The 21,288-nt window shown below is 42.1% G+C and overlaps 3 protein-coding genes across 3 annotated transcripts in view; 1 reads left to right on the top strand and 2 right to left on the bottom strand.

Annotated features, from left to right (window-relative positions):
- Positions 1–1,018, bottom strand: part of LOC113016400 (receptor tyrosine-protein kinase erbB-4) — a 366,846-nt gene extending 365,828 nt beyond the window's left edge. Inside the window, exon 1 of the mRNA XM_026159217.2 lies at positions 587–1,018. Within this exon, the coding sequence (XP_026015002.1) occupies positions 587–653 (67 nt within the window). The 5' untranslated portion in view covers positions 654–1,018. The remainder of the gene's footprint in view (positions 1–586) is intronic.
- Positions 1,019–4,247: 3,229 nt separating this feature from the next.
- On the top strand, positions 4,248–12,781 carry LOC113016739 (receptor activity-modifying protein 1-like). Its single transcript, XM_026159815.2, has 3 exons — positions 4,248–4,607; positions 6,821–6,959; positions 12,331–12,781. Exons 1-3 carry the CDS (start codon positions 4,553–4,555, stop codon positions 12,584–12,586), a joined length of 450 nt encoding a protein of 149 aa, XP_026015600.1. The 5' UTR covers positions 4,248–4,552; the 3' UTR covers positions 12,587–12,781.
- A 3,192-nt stretch (positions 12,782–15,973) lies between these two features.
- On the bottom strand, positions 15,974–18,873 carry LOC113016291 (putative methyltransferase DDB_G0268948). Its single transcript, XM_026159019.2, has 6 exons — positions 18,624–18,873; positions 18,345–18,505; positions 17,161–17,374; positions 16,929–17,032; positions 16,708–16,845; positions 15,974–16,180 (listed from the first exon to the last, which is right to left on the bottom strand). The coding sequence occupies exons 1-6, from the start codon at positions 18,729–18,731 to the stop codon at positions 16,093–16,095; spliced, it is 813 nt and encodes a 270-aa protein (XP_026014804.1). The 5' UTR covers positions 18,732–18,873; the 3' UTR covers positions 15,974–16,092.
- Positions 18,874–21,288: the final 2,415 nt, after the last annotated feature.

Below are 21,288 nucleotides of genomic sequence, written 5' to 3'. Positions count from 1 at the left end.
TGTGCCACTGGTGCAGCCCGAGTCTTATATATAAATATATTAGTCTTCGAGTCTTCTGGGGAATTAAACTGAAACGATGGCGCATTCATTCATACTTAGTGAAGGGATCTAAATAATCTAAATCAGCGCAGATTCGCAGTCTGTTTGATGACAGATGTTTTTTCTTTGTTGGGAGATTTCATTTGATGTTATCGTTTTCGAACCAGCATATCTCGCGTAAAAAAAAAGAGAAAAAAAATAAAACTGTGTTAAAACGACAGAAGAAGGACAGTTTGGGGAGCTTTATTTTATTTTACGCAGATGCAGTTGAATGACAGTTTCCTGTAGGTGCGAGAGCGATAATTGAAATCAGCACCAGCGTGCCAGGATGTGAACTTGTGTTAAGTTTTGGACCAGAAAGAGTCAGAAACCCGGCGACCTTCAGTTATCATTTAGTGGAATTATTGCTAAAGTCTCTGCAGGGACAGAAAAGGATCGGCTCTGTTGCTCTTTGGATGTCTCAACTCTCACTTCATCGGTGCTTTTCAAGTCAGACCCTGACCGAATAACGGAGGCGCAGAGACGCGCATCCCCAAAAAGCACTCACCTGATTGCGCCGCACAGGATCCGATCACCGCCAAAGTGACGAGGACGCAAGCTGGGAAGAACTTCATCTTGGGGGGCGGGAAGAAAAAAAACCTGCTTCTCTTGTTAACTCCCGTAACTCACATGTCCAATTAAGATATCCTCGTTGATCACACGCGTAAAAAAATTAACCAAAAGAGAGAGCGAAAGAGAGAGATAGAGAGAGAGGAAGGAAAAAGAAAAAAAAGAAAACCCCGTCGGAGTCTTCTTTTGCGCTTCTTGGACACCTGGCACCGTTTCCGTGCGCCGTGGAGAGCTTTTACGCACCGCGTCTCGTTCTGTTTGCGTGTCGGTTCCTACTCCAGTGTTTAGGTCGCTTTCCACCGCGGATACTCTGAGCCATTTACTCCTCACACTGCCATCGCGCCGGTGGCTGGGGGGAGGGAGGAGGAGGATGGGGGGGGGGGCGCGATGTGCGCGCGTGCGTATGCGTGTGCGTATCGGGCGTCTGAACACGCCTCCTTTGGAATGACCGACACCTCCTTCGCCCTATTAAGTCCCATCCAAAAGATTTGGAGCGTTTAATACTTTTTTTTCTTTTGGAAATCCGCCCACACTACTTATCGCCTCTCCTGATTGGCTATTAAGCTCCAACGCTGCCGTCGATACACCTGTTAGGAGCAGGTTTTGTTTTGGTTTCTGTTTGGCTGCTGTGTCGGCCACTGTGCTCTTCGTTATTGCTGGGAAGACAAATTACTTAATATCTGATCCTGATCATGATGTAGGAAGTAGTTTGTTTAGGGGTTATAATGTGACAGACAGAAGACATCAGTGGAACACCCCACAGTGTAGTTTCAGCAACACCACGAAAGTTTCCTGCTTCGCCAGCAGGGTCAGCCTCTGCAAATACCCACCGCTACGAGGCACAGCCTATAAAGTTTGATTGTGCTGGTGGGAAGAAGCCGCAGTGAAGGCAAAAAGCTGGAGCAGTGTACCATTTTCAGGGCCACTCATTTTACAAGCCAGTCTGCCCACAGATATTCTGCACTCTGCTTTTTATTTGTGGACTGACGTGAAAGTATGAAACGAGCTGGCGAATCGACGAGGACAAAAAGATATTGATTTGCGATCCGTGTAAGGCGAAAACTCGACCGTAACTGGAACTATTGGAGAATTAGTGTGAGGACCATCCTTGATACAGCCTCACGGTGCCTGAAGGGATGGTTTATTTAGTGTCCTTTGCTGCTCTCTAGGGGAATTCACGGGGAACTGCTCGGTTCTGAGCCTTTTGATCATAAAGCTGCTGAGTAGTGCTGTGCAGTACTGCACATTTTGGCATCAATATGATACCAAGTATTGCCAACAACGATACCAGTACTTTTAACCTATTTAACCTAATTAGGTTAACATAGCAGAGCAGTGTGTCATGATTTATGAGATGACACGTAGTCTTTAGACTGTTTGAGGAAATCTGAGAACCCAGAGAAAATCCACCAAGCGTGAAGTGAACAAAAGATGCCACAAGTTCAAACCCAAGAACTTTTTACTATGAAGTGACAGCGCTAACCTCTTCATCACAGTGACACTAAATATATGACAGATACAGAGTGAAATACGTATCCATCCGTTTTCATAACCACTCACCCAGTTCAGGGTCATGAGGGAGCCGAAGTCTGTCCCAGCTGTTGTTGCATAGATACACCTTGGATGGGCCATCAGTCTATCACAGGGCCTAAAGGTTTTCTGTTTTAAAAAAATGAACATTGAAACAATAAAATGATCAAATCTAAGCGTGGAGTTAATATTCTGCATTTTTTCTTTTTCTGCTGTCCGTTAAAATCTAGAAGAAAAGTTGCCTTGTTTGGTCACACATCTTAATCTTGTTCAAGAAAATGTGGAGACGCATTAAACCCGTAGTCTTCCTAATGATCAGGATGGGACGACTCTTTCCTCGGGTGATTTTGTTTCTAGTTTCAAATCTACTCCAATACAGCATAATGAAATGGTCCAATATTCATCAACTTAACACATAAATATCAAATACATATAAATAACATGTTGGATGGTTAATGTTGATCTGTAATGAGTGTAAGCTGTCAGTCTGCTGTTTACCTCGGCCTAAATATACAGATGTGGACAGTATCTGGATGTTCACATCTGCATATTTAGGAGGCTGTAAAGAGTCCAATACAAGTTGATGGGTCTGTGAAGCTCACTTCTGATGACACTGATACTGAATGAGTTGTTGAGGATGTGCTGAACCTTTCTAACAGCAAGAATAGCAGTTAGCCTCTGTTAGCTGCTGTTAACCTCCGTGTGTTGCTGTCAGCTGCTGTTAGCCTATGTTAGCTGCTGTTAGCCTCTGTGTGTTGCTGTTAGCCTCTGTTAGCTGCTGTTAGCTGGCATTGATGAAAAGTTTTTTGAAGCAGAGCTAACATTGTTGGACTAATTGAAAAAACTGTCATGTGAAAATGTAATCACATGTTTTTTTTTAGAAGGAAAGTGCTACTTTTAGGACATCCAAGCCTAATAATTACCTTAACTTGTAACTAGCTGTTATTATTGTTTAGCCAGTAATTGTCAGCTGTCCAGAGACGATAGAGTCATGTGTCTAATCTGCTGACAATAAGCTGAGCATTCAGTTACTGTGGTTCTGTTATTTTGGACCAGCTGCCTGCTGACTTGAGAATAATTACATCTGTGCACACACTAAGGGGGAAAAAAAGAGTCATAATCTTTCTATTCACAAAGGCCAACACTTAATTGGTGTTTTGTTTTGCTTTGTTTTGTTTTAAGGCATTTTTTGCCCACACAGGTTTTTATGTCTTTATCTTCTGTGTTATTAAATATATGCTATATGTTACATAAGTTATATGTAGTAAATGTTATTAAATAACCTCAAAAATACTTACAGTACCTTTTAAGTATTAGCATTTTGTTTCATGATTAAGATTTGCTGTTTGCAGACATGGAAATGAACAAATTCACTATCAAACACCAAAATGAACAAAAGCTTTTTAGCTCCACAATACCTACAAACTTAAAGAAGATGCAGCTTGCACTCTGTCAGTCTACACTCTGTAAAGTCAGCCACATGAAAACACTCATCGGAGCCACTGGATTACTCTCTCACACACCCATCGGCAGAGACAGCCACGCTGGGTGGCAGCACAATGCAGAGCAGCGCTGAGAATACTAATCAATCTGTTCCTGTGCAAAATTCCTCAGATAAAACATTCAATTACAGACATTGCGAGCTGCATGAGATTTGTGCCGATACGAGTGTGACATGAAAATGGGAATTCTGCCTTTGTGTGCTGCTGCTGTGAAATGGGGTCCCAGTGTGAGCCCACCGCCGGGGATGTCTCTGGGTATTCACACTAATGCATTAATCCTAATACAAATAAGGAATGGGGAAAATGTGACATTTAATTAAAGAGTCGTGATGAGTCTGATGACATGCTACCTCACAGTTGGCCTCTGCTGTGAGAGTCATGTATATATGAAAGAAAACCATCCAAATTCTAGATGTTAAATGGTTATAATTGGATTATTCAACAAAAACGTAAATACTGAGGGATTAAAACAGCAGTGTTTTTTCCAGACTCTAAATTGCTGCTATAAAGCATGCACTGTACACTGAACTAATTTTGGTATCTGACTTTGTTTTGTCCCCTGTGAGCAGTTCCACCCAGAAAGCAGCCGGACAAGGGGCTCAGATGACAAGCAGCGCTTCTATGATTAGGGCTGCAGCGAGGAGGGGAAAGGAGGGTGCCACAGAGAAAGGTCAGGGGGGCTTTTACACACAATCAGTTGCCGCCTTCTTGTTGACAGCACACCGTGAACTGCGGTTAATTTGTTTCTAACGTGGTGGCACCGTGACGTTCCCGACTCACTGGCTCTGGCTATTGGAGTTAGAATGAGGCTTTGCCGCTGATCTCCGGGGAGTGAGCAGAGCGCGTGAAACTTTTTGGGGTTTGTGTTCAGCATGGCTCTGGAGACCGCCTTGCTCCTGAAAGCAGGGTTTGTGCTGCTGATGGCAGGTGAGTCCATGGTACTCAGGCAGAGAGTCGCTATAGGTGGATTCAGCTTAAACCTTGTTTATGTTTTTCTTTGACAAAAAAAAAGCAGGTCTTTGAAATGTTAGTCTATTTAGAAATTATTAACAAGGCTTGGATGATTTATGGCAGAAAAAAGGACGAGGTAAGTTGGGATTTTGTTTTCTTGGGTTTCTCGATAATGTCTATGAATAGACTTGATCTGTTTGTTAAAAGTTCACTATGCTCTATGTGCTTTGTTTCTGGAAGAAATTCTGAAAAACCCACCATTATTCACTCAACCTTACATTTCACTAGCATTTGCCCTCATATACCTTCTTGCATGCTCAGCAGGCCATTGTCATTGAACGTAACCAGTCAAAAAGAAAAAAACATAAGTAGCAGCTGTGTGAAGAAGTGCATTTCATGGTTTTACATTTTCAATAACTTTGTTTCAATGTTTGAAAATGAAGGCAAACGTGATACCATATGACTCATGTGACATGTTAGAGAGTAAACTGGATTATGTCTCCAACATTGCTTGAACCTCTAATAAGAAATTCTTGGGAAACTTTTGGGAATATTGATCCAGAAACACACTGGGAATTCCTTAAATTAATCTCGAAGGAAAGACCATATACTATTAAAGAATGATGTAGCGGTTGTGGGTTCAGCAGTTGCTTTCAGGAAAAAGATGTGTTTCATTTGGGACCATAATTTACAAAAGGGACTCTGTGCTTTTGTTGAATTTCACTTGAAATAGGAATTTAGATATAAACTTACCAGGAAAAAACAATTACTGAAACCTACAAAAATGAGCTGAAACTTGAAAAAACTATAGAGAGGAAGTCGATTACCTAATCTAAATTCAATTGGGAATTTGTAATTACTAAACATCACCAACAATATGTGAGTAGGTTGTGGTGCTTAAAGGTTCTTCAGTCAAATACAAAAATATCCCCCACACAATCACACCACCAGCAGCAACCTTAACTGTTGATATAAGGCAGGATGGCGCCATGCTTTCATCAGCTGACATCAAAATCCGAGCAGAAATGGACACTCATCAGACCAGGCAACATTTTTCAATCTTCGATTGTTCGATTTTTCTGAGTCCACACAAACTGTAGCCTCAGTTTCCTGTTCTTACTGACAAGCCTGGCACCCAGTTTGGTCTTCTGTTGCTTTAGGTCAGCCTCTTCAAAGTATGCTCACTGGCTAGTCTCTCTTTTTCAGACCCTTCTCTGTAAAACTCTAGAGATGTCAGCATGGATCATTAATATTTGTGGAAATGATTTCAAATCCCATCATCTAATATTCATGAGAATCAGCTTTTAAAATCCATAAATGTTGAGTCTCAGAGACGCTGACTGAATTTAAGATTCCCATTGGACTGATGCGTGTTTCCTAATCTAACAGAGTTGAAGGCAGAAAGTCAATAGAGCATAAACCTTCAGTCAGAAGAACATTTGTCAAACTATGCCTCCATTTTCCTGGAAATTGTAATCCAAATACAATGCTGGTTAACAGCCAAGTTGAGGGGCAACTGTGAATCCTCCAAGCGGCAGTCGCCATCAGAGGCTGGTGAAACATGACTGTAGATGATAGACAAGCTAATATTCACTCCTTTTTCAGGAGATTACTGTGCGTTCGTTCAGATCTTGCTTTGCCACAACAGTTTCTCACATTCTTCTTTTGTAGCATCTCTTTTGAAGCTCCCGTGTCAACACATTCAGTCTTCCTTTGAGTGCAGGGAGAGCCAGCAGGGACAGAGCAAATATAATGGGCACACAGTCGGCCCTTATCTGGCCCGAACAGGCTGGAGATCCACCATGTTTCTCGATCGTAACAACAACCTGTTTGTTTCCACGCAGGCGTTTTACACCAGATTAAGCCTCCCTCTCCTACTGTACTCCTCCGTGGTGCTACATTCAGCCTCGAGTCCTGCGGGATGGCCGCGGTCTGCCTCCACGTTTAGAGGCTGTTTACACGCATCTCTGAAGTAAACAAATGGGATTGGGACTTTGCCTGCAAATTAAAATCTTTTCTTAGTGAAAGTAACAGTCTAATAGGGAAGAAATGGCCCAGTAGGAATTACCATTGCCAGGACATGACCTTGTTTGCTGCACAAACATATGCTGCTACAGATATATATTCTGTACAGATATTTTTTAATTTTTTTTAAATACTTTTGTCTTACTTCTGTTTCTACTTTGTAGCTCAAGTCCTTGCATCAGTGTCTGGCTGTAACAGGGGAGTCTACACGTTTCTTATCAATGATCTCTGCTTGGCCAATTTCACATTCAACATGGAAAATCTGGATCGAGGTTTATGGTGCAGCTGGAAGGACACAATGGAGTGAGTTCACTGACTCGAACATGCAAAAGGGAAGAAACGCATGGTGGGACATAAAATCACAAATTTTCCTGCATGAATCTGTACTTGTAAGTCAAAAAAAATTGCAATTTATAGAGTCACAACCTCCACACAGACCCTGGTAAACAGCAGATATTGTGTGTTGCAAAGCAGCTTACAGATGGAGCAGCGGCTGTAGCCAGGGTGGAGCAACTTAGTTTGCCAGGTACACAATTAGAACAATATCAACTGAACAGTTAGCTTATTTTGGCTGGCTTTGAGATCAGTTTAATGAGATTTTTTGACTTGCTGTCTTATGCTAAATTCAATAAATAATTACGTTGCTGTTACATACAGCAGAGTTCCTTGAGCCTTGAGCCACTCCTCATATTTTTAAATTGTTTGCCTTGAAAGTAGGAAATAGGTGCAGTGATTTATTGAAATGTGCAAACACACATGTAAATACAGCATTAATGTAAGCACATGTAAGCTAATGGGCTTGAAAGTGAATATTTGGTGTGACCACTTTTATTCTTCAGCACAGTCTGAACTCTCTTAGGCAGCTTTCTTGTCATATCTTTAAGTCGTCTTCAGGAATAGTTCTCCAGGCTTCTTGAAGAACATTCAAAGCTCTTCTTTGCGTGTCTCTGCCTTTTGTTCTGTTCTCTGTCAACATGACCCCACACTGCTTCAGTGATATTGAAGTCGTGTTCCACTGTGTGTGATTTTTTTTTTCTTTTTGCCTGTCCCGTTTGGCTCTTTTGCCATCAGAATTGTTGTCTAAAGGCAAAGAAAGATGCCCAACGGATTTACTTTACCAAACTGACCATCCCAGCCTTGCCGTAATGGTCCATTTGATTCACCTTTTGTTTATTTTATTTTCACTTACTGAATACGGGACAGACTTGACTGGGGGAAAGAAGGGGAGAAAGAAAGAGGGAAAGAGAAACAGCTGAGAAGAGGGACGGGGGAGAAGGGCAAAAAACAAGAACCAACAGAATGAGCAGAAAAAAAAGAAAAAAAAAGAAATAAAAAATGCATATATCAATCACCTGGATCACCTGCTGAGAAAGAAAAAAGAAAACAAGCAGAAGAGAACAAGAGTAATAGAATAAACAGCATCATAATGATATATGGGAATATGACAGTAAATACTAAATATTAAACATTATTGTGCAGCACATAAGATCAACAGAACACAGTGTGCTTTGAGGTAGGAGCCAAAAAGGGTGTAGTTTGTGGGTGTGATCACCCGTGTGTACACCTGTGAGCATGGACGCGCTTGTTTTTTTAAAAGGTTCCTTCATGTAATGATCTGCTAGAGGGTGTGGGGGGGCCACAGCCCCGTCCTCCAGGGCATGAAGCAGGTATGGAGGAGATCAAAACTCCAGACATCCAGAGGCCTCCAGAACACAAGAGACCAAGGAAGACCAACAGAGGGGCAGCCGCGCCACTGTCCCAGAAAGAGCTGAGGAGAGTCCCAGATGAGGGCTCACTCAGCAGCCGCGGAGCAGAAGCCAGGGGGAGTTGCAGTGACGCGCCCGTGAGCTCCGCCGGCAGCCAGCTGTGCCTGAGTGACCGAGCCCCAGGCCGAGAGGCTGAGGGCACCCCACCTCCGAAGTGGCCCGAGCGAGCCCCAGGCTCCAGGCCCCGATAAGCGGCCGCCAAGGAGTGAGCCGGTGTGTACCTGGACGCCCATCCCCGGACACAAAGAACCACCAACGCAGCGATGTCTGAGGGAGTCCGCCACTGGCAGGGGAAGTGGTGGTAGGGGGAGATAGGCCTCCAAACCTTGGAGGGCCTGAGATGTCCCCAGAGAGATGGCGCCTGACACCCAACCTGACATATAGACACAGACATACAGGCACACACAGATACAAACATCCATTCCCACCCTCTTGCTCTCATATGCACTTACTCCACACTCAACCAACGTGGAGACAGACATAAAGAGACGCTGTACACACGATCACACTCCCCAAGCGTACTCTACGAACTGGGTCTAGGAGGGGGAACTGCACCCAGACCCAGGTGGTATTACCCTTTTCCCTGCGGTGGGGGGAGGCAGCAGCAGCAGGGAGGCCCCACACTCCAGACCGCAGTCGGACGGCCAACTCCTCCTCCTAGCCCCCCCGCTCCAGCAGGCCGCAGAGAATGGGGGTGGGAGAAGACTCCAAACCTCCCTCCACCCGCTCATTGTAGTGTTGATGCATGTGTGTTCTAAGGTGCATTTAAAACCCAGGAGGGCATGGAGGTACCTGCCAGAGAGCAGCAGGTAAGCGCATGGTCCCTCCTGCTAGCCCTCAATATCTACGTGTATTGTGTGTGATTTTTTTTATACAGGTCTTTTACTGCATTGGCAGTATGTTTGGGATCATTGTCATGCTGAAAAATGAAGCTGTTGCCAGTCAGATGCTTTCCAGATGATATTACATGGTGTATAAAAACCTGATGGTACTTTTGTGCATTCATAACTCCAAAATTTTTTACAAGATCCCAAACACCACTGGCTGGAGTGTCATATGTGGATTCATCACTCCATCAGACCTGTTGTCACTGAAGCCACCCTTCCACTTAGACCATTTTTGATGAGGCTTCAGTGAACAGTAGATAAATGAGCTGAAGGCACAGATGTATCTCTTAAAGACCTGACACTTCTTAAGGGCATGAATTTTAAATATTGTTTGTGTGCTATAAATAGTTTTTAGGCCTGCTACGTCTTCTGTTGTCCACTCTTACATCCTCAGTGATTGGATGGCTCCCAGGAACTGGACTGAAATGAGTGAAAAGCAGCCATTGTACAAAGAAAAACTTTTGAAAGACCTTCAGAAAGCCTGGAGAACTGTTGCTCAAGAACACTTTAAAAATATCACAAGAAAGTCTGGCTCTTTGGAAGAGAGTAAAGTGGGTTGGCATCAGTGTAACAGAAGAATGATGGTGAGAAAAGCTGAAGTCCTCATGCTGTCATGTGCATGAGGATTTTTGATATCTCAGTCATTTCGCAGTTAAACAGCTATAAGAAGCAGCTGATGGCAGTGTTCTGGATTCACACCCAGACTATATAAGTCTTTAATATGCCAACATTAAGGCCTCGTGTTTATATCATTCACCTCTAAGTGAGTACTAATATCTTAGCAGGTGCACTGACAGACTGGTATTTCTGAGCTCATTAGAGGCAAAAAACTTGTTTATCTATCTGTTTATCTGTTTACTCTCTCATGCACCAACACCAGGGGAAAGCTTTACTGTATTTGTTGGCCATTATATCGTCTCAGTACTTGGTGGCTTTGTTTCCAAACCCTGACAGTCAGGGAGTGAGTCAGACAGGAGGATGAAGGGAGCCGGGGGACGCAAAGAAGAAGCTGCTGTCAAAACTGTGTGATTTCCCTCCTGGTTCACAGTCCTCACTTGGTCCAGCACATAACTGTGTGTGTGTGTGTGTGTGTGTGTGTGTGTGTCCATGGATATGTGTGCTCAGTTGTAACTCATAAAGAATTTGCACAGGCTGGAGGGGCTGGCAGTTGCATCACCAAACTCCTAGCAACAACGTTTGACGCCACTGTTCAGGCTCACAGGAAAACAGCCGGTACAGAGAAAATTACGAGTATTGAAAAAATATTTGTGGATTCGGGCTGTATAGTAATAATGACAAGTAAAACATGAATTCAAAGACCAGACATGTACCATTGCTCATTTCAATACAATCAGTCTTTTTACTCCTGTTATAGCTTTCCTTAATTAGGTATGACGTGGACTCCACTTCAGTCGTGTACTGAATATAAGACAGTTGTCATCGTCTGGTTTATGGACCAATGTTTTGAAGCTGAAAGTTTAGCATTTTGACGTTCATTTCCTTTGCTCCAATGCGCAGCCACCGAATTGTAACAGCATGAGACCTGATAAAGTGATGAAGCGCTTTCATCTTCTTCAGTGGCTATTTTACTTCTGGCACCAGTCTGATCATATCTTCCTGTTGTCAGATATCCATCACCTGTTCAGCGCAGTAGTTGCCATCGTGTGGCTCTAAATTCTCTCACTTTTTTTGTGTTTATTTTTTTAAACAAACTTCACAGATGGTAAATGGATTAGTACTCGTATGACGCCTTTCCTCTTTAACTGAGCATTTAAAGCAATTTTTACTGCAAGCCACATTCTCCCAGTCTCACATGCATTCATAAATGCCTTTGGTCATGCACACACTTACACTTCGATAGAAGAATCGGAAGGAACTCAGAGTTTAGTATCTCACCCAAGGATACTTCGATTATCTGGGGATCATATCACCCAATTTTCAATTGGTGGATGACCCGCTCTACCTTCTAAACCACAACTGCTCCACAGCAAGGGGCATGAGCGGGTCATGGTCCCTGGCTTTTCCAACCTACATGTCCAAGTAACCTTGAGCGAGCTACTAAACCCTGAGTTGTTTATTATTTATGAAAACGTTTGTGCTTCTGTCTCTGAAAGTTTCAGCACTGGACCTTATTAGAATCGTAATACAAGGTACATGTAAACGTAGCTGCTGAGGCACAGGAAAACCTTTTGGTGATGAGGGAGAAGGACTGATAAATGACAAAGGTAATGCAACGCTATAAATACACAAGGAACTAACGAGATATAGGGGAAATCAGTGACCCAGGGACGACAGTCACAAAGGGGGAGAAAAGGCAAATTAAGGAAGTAAAACAACAGTTCACAAACAGGTTGGAGCAGCTAGGGATCCAACCACCAACCCTCCAGTTAAGAGATCACCTGCTGTACCTACTGAGCCACAGCTGCTTCATTAAACCATCTCAGGATGGCCATTGTCGAAGTCGTCGTTGGTGCTGACCCCAAACCTAAGCCTAACTAACCGTAAACAAGAAGATCAAGTTTTGCCTGTTTTTGCCTTTCTGTACGGTACGGCAGGCTTAGGCTCACACCTCAGAGGGTTAAAGGGTTGGATTTTGTGATCACTTCACTTTCAGAAACACAGTTAGGCACAGTGGCCGTCTGGAACAGAATCTCTCCTGGTATGGTGCAATGCTGTACTAAGGGCAGTACCCTGTTGGTATGCATCTCCATTTCCTCTGCTCCTCACTACTTAGCAGTTATATTTAGCAGTGTTAAGCCCACTGGTAATTCTAGACACTCTTTTGCCTTTTTTTCTCCCCACCAACAGGAATACCCTGCTCTATTCCCTCTCTGAAAGGACGTTTCAAAGACATCACAAGATTCCAGCCGATATTTCTGTAACAATTTGGGTTTTCAGCTTGATTACTTTAAAATGTTTCACCAAACATTCAGAAAAAGGATCAACTTTAGTAACATCTTTTCTTTAATTACACATACTAAGTTCAGCATGAATCTGCCTGTGCTCTGCTGTCCTCTGCAGGATCTATGAGGGACTCACAAACTGCACATACCAGGTGGCCTTGAGGATAAACTGCTTCTGGCCAAATCAGATAGTCGACCGTTTCTTCATGGAGATTCATCAGATCTACTTTCATGACTGCGCTCTGACTGGTCGGCTCCTGCATGACCCACCGATTAGCATCCTCGCCCCATTTATCACAGTGCCTGTACTGGTCACCCTGCTCATGACTGCTGTAGTGGTGTGGAGGAGCAAACGCACACAGGGAATGCTATAGGGACCGTCAGAGTGTTAGGTTTGGGCTTGTAGAGCGTTCCGGAAGACATTTCTTAAGCATAAAGCATGCTCTTTTAATTTTCTTTTCATATTCCCGTGTTGATATTGAGCATATTGACTATTTGGAAGCTGCAGTGAAACAATTGCATGTTGTGAAAGATGTTAATAGAAATAAATTCTGTATTTGGTATTAAAACTGTCTGTCCAGTCACTTCTGGTGGCTAAGTTCACCTCTATGAAAACGCCTACGTCAGGGACACAAAACACTTTTTACAGAAATTTCTATAGCAGATATTGGAAAAACAGGAATTTATTTAATTGTTTATTAGTTACATAGTTACCTTGGTGTCGCATGAACAGCAATGTGGGTCGAGTTTTTAGCAACAGGAAAAGCTGCAAAACTTATGACAATACAGCTAAAAGTTCAAAATGTGTCCTCTACTTCACATTTTCTAAAACCTTCCAGTGGGTCAGATTGGATTCAGTGGACTTTTAAAGCCATTTATGTTAATTACCATCTGACATCGTGGCCCTTACAAACAATCTGCATAAATAACACCTGACAGTAGAAGAGACTTACGTGATTGGAGCCATTCGGAGGAGGGTGAAGAGATGAAAAGGAGAGCGGGAATTAGAAAACAAATGTAGGATGAAGAGAGGAAACTGTATGAAATAATTTTAACAGCCAAAATAAACAATGTTACAGTTTTATAGTTCCTCTATATTTGTTTACCTTTGAATAAATTCCACAGTGTATTTATTAATCATTTTTGAGGCAACATTTACAATGAAGCAGGCACTTAGTTATCGTAACACAAAGACAGTTAAAGTCAGCTAAACGGCATCAATCTGTCCTGTCGTTTGGTGCAAATCAGTGATAAAAACTGCGCCAGAGAGGCAACAACAAGACCTCAGGGCATTGCTCTCTCCGTATCCCTACAGTTTTGCTTTTTGCTAGTGTTCTTGTGACTGCTGCTAGCATGACTTTTTGTGCGAGTAGGAGCAGAAGCACCTGACACGTCTACAACTGCTGCCCTCTAGTCTTCACAGATGATTTTGCAGTAACACAAAACGTCTCCAGACTCTTTAATATCTGTCACGTGAGCGCAGTGTTGGCCACTGTTTGCAAAAATTATAAAATAACGATATAATAAAATGAGGATATTTATATTTACAGTGGGGCAAAAAAGTATTTAGTCAGCCACCGATTGTGCAAGTTCCCCCACCTAAAATGATGACAGAGGTCAGTAATTTGCACCAGAGGTACACTTCAACTGTGAGAGACAGAATGTGAAAAAAAAATCCATGAATCCACATGGTAGGATTTGTAAAGAATTTATCCGTAAATCAGGGTGGAAAATAAGTATTTGGTCACCTCAAACAAGGAAAATCTCTGGCTCTCACAGACCTGTAACATCTTCTGTAAGAAGCTTTTCTGTCCCCCACTCGTTACCTGTATGAATGGCACCTGTTTGAACTCATCATCTGTATAAAAGACACCTGTCCACAGCCTCAAACAGTCAGACTCCAAACTCCGCCATGGCCAAGACCAAAGAGCTTTCGAAGGACACCAGGAAAAGTATTGTAGACCTGCACCAGACTGGGAAGAGTGAATCTACAATAGGCAAGCAGCTTGGTGTGAAAAAATCAACTGTGGGAGCAATCATCAGAAAATGGAAGACATACAAGACCACTGAAAATCTCCCTCGATCTGGGGCTCCACGCAAGATCTCATCCCGTGGGGTCAAAATGATCATGAGAACGGTGAGCAAAGATCCCAGAACCACACGGGGGGACCTGGTGAATGACCTGCAGAGAGCTGGGACCAAAGTAACAAAGGTCACCATCAGTAACACGCTACAACGGCAGGGAATCAAATCCCGCAGTGCCAGACGTGTTCCGCTGCTGAAGCCAGTGCATGTCCAGGCCCGTCTGAAGTTTGCCAGAGAGCACATGGATGATACAGCAGAGGATTGGGAGAATGTCATGTGGTCAGATGAAACCAAAGTAGAACTTTTTGCTATAAACTCAACTCGTCGTGTTTGGAGGAAGAAGAATACTGAGTTGCATCCCAAGAACACCATACCTACTGTGAAGCATGGGGGTGGAAACATCATGCTATGGGGCTGTTTTCCTGCCAAGGGGACAGGACGACTGATCCGTGTTAAGGACAGAATGAATGGGGCCATGTATCGTGAGATTTTGAGCCAAAACCTCCTTCCATCAGTGAGAACTTTGAAGATGAAACGAGGCTGGGTCTTCCAACATGACAATGATCCAAAACACACCGCCCGGGCAACAAAGGAGTGGCTCCGTAAGAAGCATTTGAAAGTCCTGGAGTGGCCTAGCCAGTCTCCAGACCTCAACCCCATAGAAAATCTGTGGCGGGAGTTGAAAATCCGTGTTGCTCGGCGACAGCCCCAAAACATCACTGCTCTCGAGAAGATCTGCATGGAGGAATGGGCCAAAATACCAGCTACTGTGTGTGCAAACCTGGTAAAGACCTATAGTAAACGTTTGACCTCTGTTATTGCCAACAAAGGTTATGTTACAAAGTATTGAGTTGTATTTTTGTTATTGACCAAATACTTATTTTCCACCCTGATTTACAAATAAATTCTTTACAAATCCTACCATGTGAATTCATGGATTTTTTTTTTTCACATTCTGTCTCTGACAGTTGAAGTGTACCTCTGGTGCAAATTACTGACCTCTGTCATCATTTTAGGTGGGGGAACTTGCACAATCGGTGGCTGACTAAATACTTTTTTGCCCCACTGTAAATATAAATATCCTCATTTTATTATATCGTTATTTTATAATTTTTGCAAACAGTGGCCAACACTGCGCTCACGTGACAGATATTAAAGAGTCTATCTATCTATCTATCTATCTATCTATCTATCTATCATTTTATACTTCAATAACTTGTAATTTGAAAATAGAGGCTCGGGTACTTACATATTCATAAACTTCACATTTCATATCATTACAGTACACAGAGGTTTCACATCACTTAAAGAAACTTTTTCTTTTACTGCAGTTTACTTATTACAAAAAGAAACAAAAGTGCACTCAATACTTGTCAAACTTAAGACTTTAAGATTGCACACGAGATTTTCATGGACTTCATTACAACAAAATGGCTCCATCTAGTGTTCACTCTCAGATTTTCTATAAGGCAGTTGATAGTCAGTAGTCTAAAATTAACTGAAGAGCAGCTTCATTTCATTCAGATTCGAGTTAATATTAATAGAAAATTCTGATTTGCATTTTCAGAAAGAGATAAAAAAAAAAAGGAAGCGCTGTGAGGCTTGTACAACACGGCGCTCATCAGTAGGTCTAAACAATTAAAAAATAACACAAAAAAAATTGCTAATGCACTCTGTTAGAGTTAAAATCTTTAATAAAAATCAGGGTCTAACAAGGCAGTTGTTTGTTTTAAGTGGTGACGAGCTAAAAAACCTTGGAAAGCAATCCTAAACAGGATTCATGCATTCTGAGTGATCAAGGTTTGCACGCCAGCCAGTAGAAATAATGCATAATCATCATGACTTCTGTCTTAGGAGAGGACACCTTCATTGCAGACATCAACCTGGGATAAAAGACAGAGAGACAGAATGGTTCATTATGATTTAGAGGAACTATTGGATGACAGATTATGTGAAGTTGTAAATTAACAGCAACCTCCAGAGGCTCTATCCTTCATTAAATTAGGCAAACATGCAGGTGAAACTCTTTAAAGAGACAGAACAAAGTGAAACTGTTTAAATCTTCCCAAACTTTAACAGTAATTAAATACAATGTCATACTTATATCCATGTAAAAGTTATGGCTCAGCAATTCTCCTCCATATATTGTGCTTGCTGAGCTATTCTCTCATGTCACTGGCGGGGGAATTAATGGGGGCTATATTATCAAAGCAGTAAAAGCCTTCAACAGTTAAGCTTAGTCAAGCAATGTTTGGCTTTTCTGATTAATGCCCCAGACTGTGCCAGTTTGATAATCAGAAATAAATTAAGCTGGGAAGATTACAGGAATCAACGGTCAGCGCCAGGTGAAGGGAGGTGAGGGTTCAAGGCCAGGAGTTAACGACTAGACTGGTGAAGTTCAATGTCTCACTTGTTCCTGATATGGTCAGAGAGATGTTTGGCCTCGGCGGGGTCCTTATTCTTCAGTTTCTGGTAGCTGGAGAAGGTCTCCACCATGCCAATATATTGACTCAATGGCAGGGTTCTTTTCGTCTGCAGGCACTCGTTCCTGGACACATTTGGACTCATAAATAAGTATGTTCTGGTCAATGTAACTGAAGTCGACTTCTGGCAAAGCTTCTGAGAACTCACCACTCTTTGTCTGGGTAAGAGCAGGAGTTGAACATGTCTAGGTAGATCTTCTTAGAGGATTTTCCAATGTAGGGATCTCGGAATGGAAGCAGGGCACCATAAAACTGGTGGGACAAAGAAAGAAAGCAAAGACAAACTTTAAAGCTTTTTGGGGAAAGCATTCATTTATAGTGGCTGAAAACCTACATCAGTACTCTATTTCTGCACATGAGCTTTTAGATTTGGGATGAACCTCTTTGCATATGTCATTGAGAGTGCTGGAGATGTCTCCGTACTCAAGCTCCATGTCCATGGTGTAGCTAAGGAGAGCCAGGCAGCCTCCAGGCTTCAGCACCCTGTCAGCCTCCTTGAGGAACCGCTGGTGATCAAACCAATGAGCTGCTGTCATGGCACTCAAAAGGTCCACCTCTCCAGATGTAAATGGTAGCTCTTCTGCTGGACACTGCCTGATGTTAAGGTGAACAGAGTCAGGACAAGGAAAAAATAGGGCCCATTATAGATGGGAGAGATGAATAAGGGAAAAGCTTTGAATAACAAAGCATATTCTTGCTTTTGTGGATGATCTTATTTGGATTCTCTTCCATTTGTAGAGGAATAATATAATTCAATGCTGGTAATTTAGTTTAGGGCTCAAGTCTCCAAGGGCAGTGCAAACATGTCGCCACTTTTTTCTCTGGAGTTTTCTTTCAAAATTTAAAACCACTCATCCATTTGCAGCCCATCCAAGTCAGAAAGTGGGAGTGGAGCCCATCCCAGGTGTTGCAGGTTCAACACCCCCTGGACAGGTCACTAATCTCTTGCTAGGCAAACACATAGAGTAAGAGCCATTCACGCTTACTTTCCCACCTAAGGTCAATTTAGAATAATCAACTAATCTCACTCCATGTTTGTCTTTGGACCGTGAAGGGGAGAAAAGACCCGTGCCTGGATTCAAACCTAAGACCTTCTCATGATGCTAACCTCAGATCGGATGAAACAACCTGCTGAAGTTAAGAACATCAATATGTGTCAATATCTGTCTGACAGGTGGGTGTGGGACTTATAGAAGACCACTTTGCCTGGTACTGATTGCGGGTCCAAGTGCTTCTGATCAAGGCCACGTCCCATGGATAATATGAGGCCACCGGTGACCCCTGTAACACTAGAATTTGATCTTCTATGATGGTTTTGTTTGAGAATGCTACCCAAAGTGGTAAGCTCTTTGCAAAGAACTTACAACCATGTTTATCTAAAGCTATCTTCATCTACAACAATCAAGGAATGATTGACGTAAATTAGCCTTTACTTAAAGAACTGCCCCAAAAAACGAAATAATTACATAATGAAGATGCTGAAGAAAGCACAGAACCTTTGACACATTGGTTTATCTAAATCACAGCCTTTATTTCACATCCACCACATTTTGTTCCCCTTCACCTGTATGAGACATTTGGAGGGTTCTTATTGGCTTGCGCTGTCTCTATCTGGACGGGGCTGACGTCGGTTCCAACCACTTTGGTGAAGTATGGAGCCAAAAGGGTCGTCCCTTGCCCCGATCCACAGCCTACATCCAGTGCAAGGTTGAATGGTTTTGGTGTCTAAGAGAAATGCTGTGATTTTAGAGTACATTTAACTGCCTGAATGTAATAGAACATTAATAGATAGAGACACAGGATTTGTTCAAATGCTATCAAGCACATAAGCATAAACACATACCCTTTTTTCCATAAAGTTCATAACTGTGCTGACCAGCTCCTGGGGTGCCACTCTGTACTGCAGGTAAGCCGCTGCATGATCTTTCCCCTCAAAGAGCCGCACAGCCATGTTGCTCCAGCAGTGTGCCTGCAGACTGTATGCAATATGTGACTGAATACTATGACTCGGTACTTTGAGCTCGTCTTTATTTAACCACCGAGTTGAAGATTAACTGCCAGAGCTGTGCACTGTGCACCATGTGCTACGGCTCGCAATTAAACTATGCATGGGATCAATTCTTTTAAAATGTAGCGTCGCAGTTAATGATCAACTAGGTGGCACATGACGATGGGAATGACATGCATTACACAGGCAACAATAAGCTTAACTTTACACGCATATTACAAAAAATATTCAGGACTTTATATTCAAACATAGCATTTGTCTTATAGTTTTGGTCAAGAATGGATAAGCATTTTTATTATTATTACTTCTCCTACAGATTCAGTGCTGTGCATTCATACGTCTGCACCTTTAGGCAACAATCAGCAGATGGCAGTAAATGCTCACATAGATATGATGCTGTGTGCTGAAGAAGCAGACAGCTGCTGAAAATAATTTAAAAACAAATTTTTCATCAGTTGAACTTGAAAGAAGTCATCTCCTTGTTTATTCTTACACAGAGTTGTACATTGATATTATGACTATCTGGAGAAAATTAAAGTTTGATAAAAACTCTTATTATATATTTTATACTCAAAAATGTATCTGCTCCTGCAGATCGACTCCATATAATCTGTTCAACCTCACACTTTGGTTCCAAGAACATCCTGAAGTAATTTAAGTTGGAGGCTCTTCAAACAGCCTCAGCCTTGTATTTTCTTACCAATCAACAAACATTGATCCTTCCTGCTTCCCTGTTCAATATCTATTGTCAGATATGGTTTGCAATAAGGGTTGTGTTAAAAAAAAAAGAGAGAGAGATGGCAGGGGTTGGAGTAAAGAGGAGACGGAGGAGGAGGTTCCGGTAAGGTGTCCAACTCTTACCCTCACCATGAGGCTGCGTGCAGCCCTGCAAATCAATCAACTCTGATCAAACCTGTCAGCTATATTCAATTTAAACTGGTCACTGCTCTCTCTCTCTCTCTCTCTGTATGTGTGTGTGTGTGTGTGTGTGTGTGTGTGTGTGTGTGTGTGTGTGTGTGTGTGTGTGTGTGTGTGTGTGTGTGATGGCAACACAAAGTTGCCATCCATGTACGTGTTTCTGCTCAAACCAGTGTTGCACCAAGTCTTTATCACCATGTCTTATTACAGTGTCCCCACAAAAACACACACACGCACACACAGGAGTCATTAAAACACAAAGCCAGTGGAGTCAGACAAACAGCCTCACATATTGCTTTAATATCTGCAGGCAGTCCCGACACAGTAAAAAAGAGCTATGGGAGCGCTTCCATCGACTGTGACAAGCAGTGTTGCTAATGCTGCATGGGGAATTTCAACTGAAAAGCAATCACACAGGTAATCCACAGCAGGAGGAGAATTTATTACAGATACTTTATTTAAACGTGGCTTTCCCCCCCATGAAAGCAGGTGAAATGAAAAAGAAAAATTATATTTTTTGCACATTATATAGTGTAGAATTCCTAAATTTGTATCTGTTTTAAAAGGCAGGAATTATGGGCAAGGCGATAAGGGCTGATGAGTATGTACAGTATAAATCATAAAAATGCATTCAAACCAAAAAATAGATGTATGTGCAGTTGTAAATACCCACACACTCATTTCCTCTTTCTTCAGACAGCGTGAGTACAGAAACACGCAGGGTAGGGGAATGGATAGATGGGGATTGAGTATAAAATCCCACTTCCCTGTGGAAATCTCAGCAGGTAGAAGCAGATTGCAGCTGTTGGATGGAATCCATGAATTTAGAAAACAGTCTGAAAGCCGTGATATTTTTGAGGGCGGGAAATTTTTGTCATGGCTTTTGAAGTATTTTCACAGACCCATGATTCCTTCAGCACACTATTATAAAGGAAGCATCATGGAAACCCCCAAATGAAAACAGTCTCTGAGAGTGTAGTATTGAAGCCATTTGGAGATTAAATTTAGCCTGGCTATTAGCACAAGTGTTAATAAGAGGGGATTTCCATTCAACTAAACTAAGAAAGGGTTCACCAGAAAAAATAGCCCTTATTTCAAATTGAGTTGCTACTAAATACTAACTAATATCTACCAAATGTATTGCATATTTATTGCAGAACTTTATTGCGCATATACCTAATTTTAGCCTGTTACCTTGCTTCCCATTTAGCTTAAGTTGTTTAAATTTAAGATGGTTTATGGCCCATAAAATTGGCATCTGTTAACTCATAACCCAAGTTACATTTCACAAAAGAAGAAAGTTGATTGTAAGGTTTGTGACCTCTTTTTGAACCAAAATACTGAACCGGTTGTGTTAGCATAATCAGTTAGGTTAGCCTAATTGTGTATTTTCTAATCATTCTGAAACCTGTGTCTGCATTAAAAAAGAAATACTATTTAAGCTTATATATTATTTTATGGCAGTTTTAACCTAAATAATCATAAAAACCCATATAGCTAGCTATTGTTTAACACTAAAATTGGCATGAGAGTAACTATTAATCGTCTAAAGACCCTTAAAAATCCTCAATCTGATATTTCA

The sequence above is a fragment of the Astatotilapia calliptera genome, chromosome 23, assembly GCF_964374335.1.
Source record: "Astatotilapia calliptera chromosome 23, fAstCal68.1, whole genome shotgun sequence".
In the NCBI taxonomy this organism is placed as follows: Eukaryota; Metazoa; Chordata; class Actinopteri; order Cichliformes; family Cichlidae; genus Astatotilapia; species Astatotilapia calliptera.
This window is presented reverse-complemented; position numbering and strand designations above follow the sequence as displayed.

Bases quoted from the DNA above. Each gene is read 5' to 3' on its own strand.
- LOC113016739 (XM_026159815.2), top strand. From the start codon at position 4,553: ATGGCTCTGGAGACCGCCTTGCTCCTGAAAGCAGGGTTTGTGCTGCTG. The intron at 4,608-6,820 runs GTGAGTCCATGG...TCTACTTTGTAG, and splicing joins GTTTGTGCTGCTGATGGCAG to CTCAAGTCCTTGCATCAGTG. The intron at 6,960-12,330 runs GTGAGTTCACTG...TGTCCTCTGCAG, and splicing joins AGCTGGAAGGACACAATGGA to GATCTATGAGGGACTCACAA.
- LOC113016291 (XM_026159019.2), bottom strand. From the start codon at position 18,731: ATGGCTGTGCGGCTCTTTGAGGGGAAAGATCATGCAGCGGCTTACCTG. The intron at 18,506-18,623 runs GTATGTGTTTAT...CATTTCTCTTAG, and splicing joins TGAACTTTATGGAAAAAAGG to ACACCAAAACCATTCAACCT. The intron at 16,181-16,707 runs GTGAGACATTGA...CTTTTATCCCAG, and splicing joins TCTGACCATATCAGGAACAA to GTTGATGTCTGCAATGAAGG.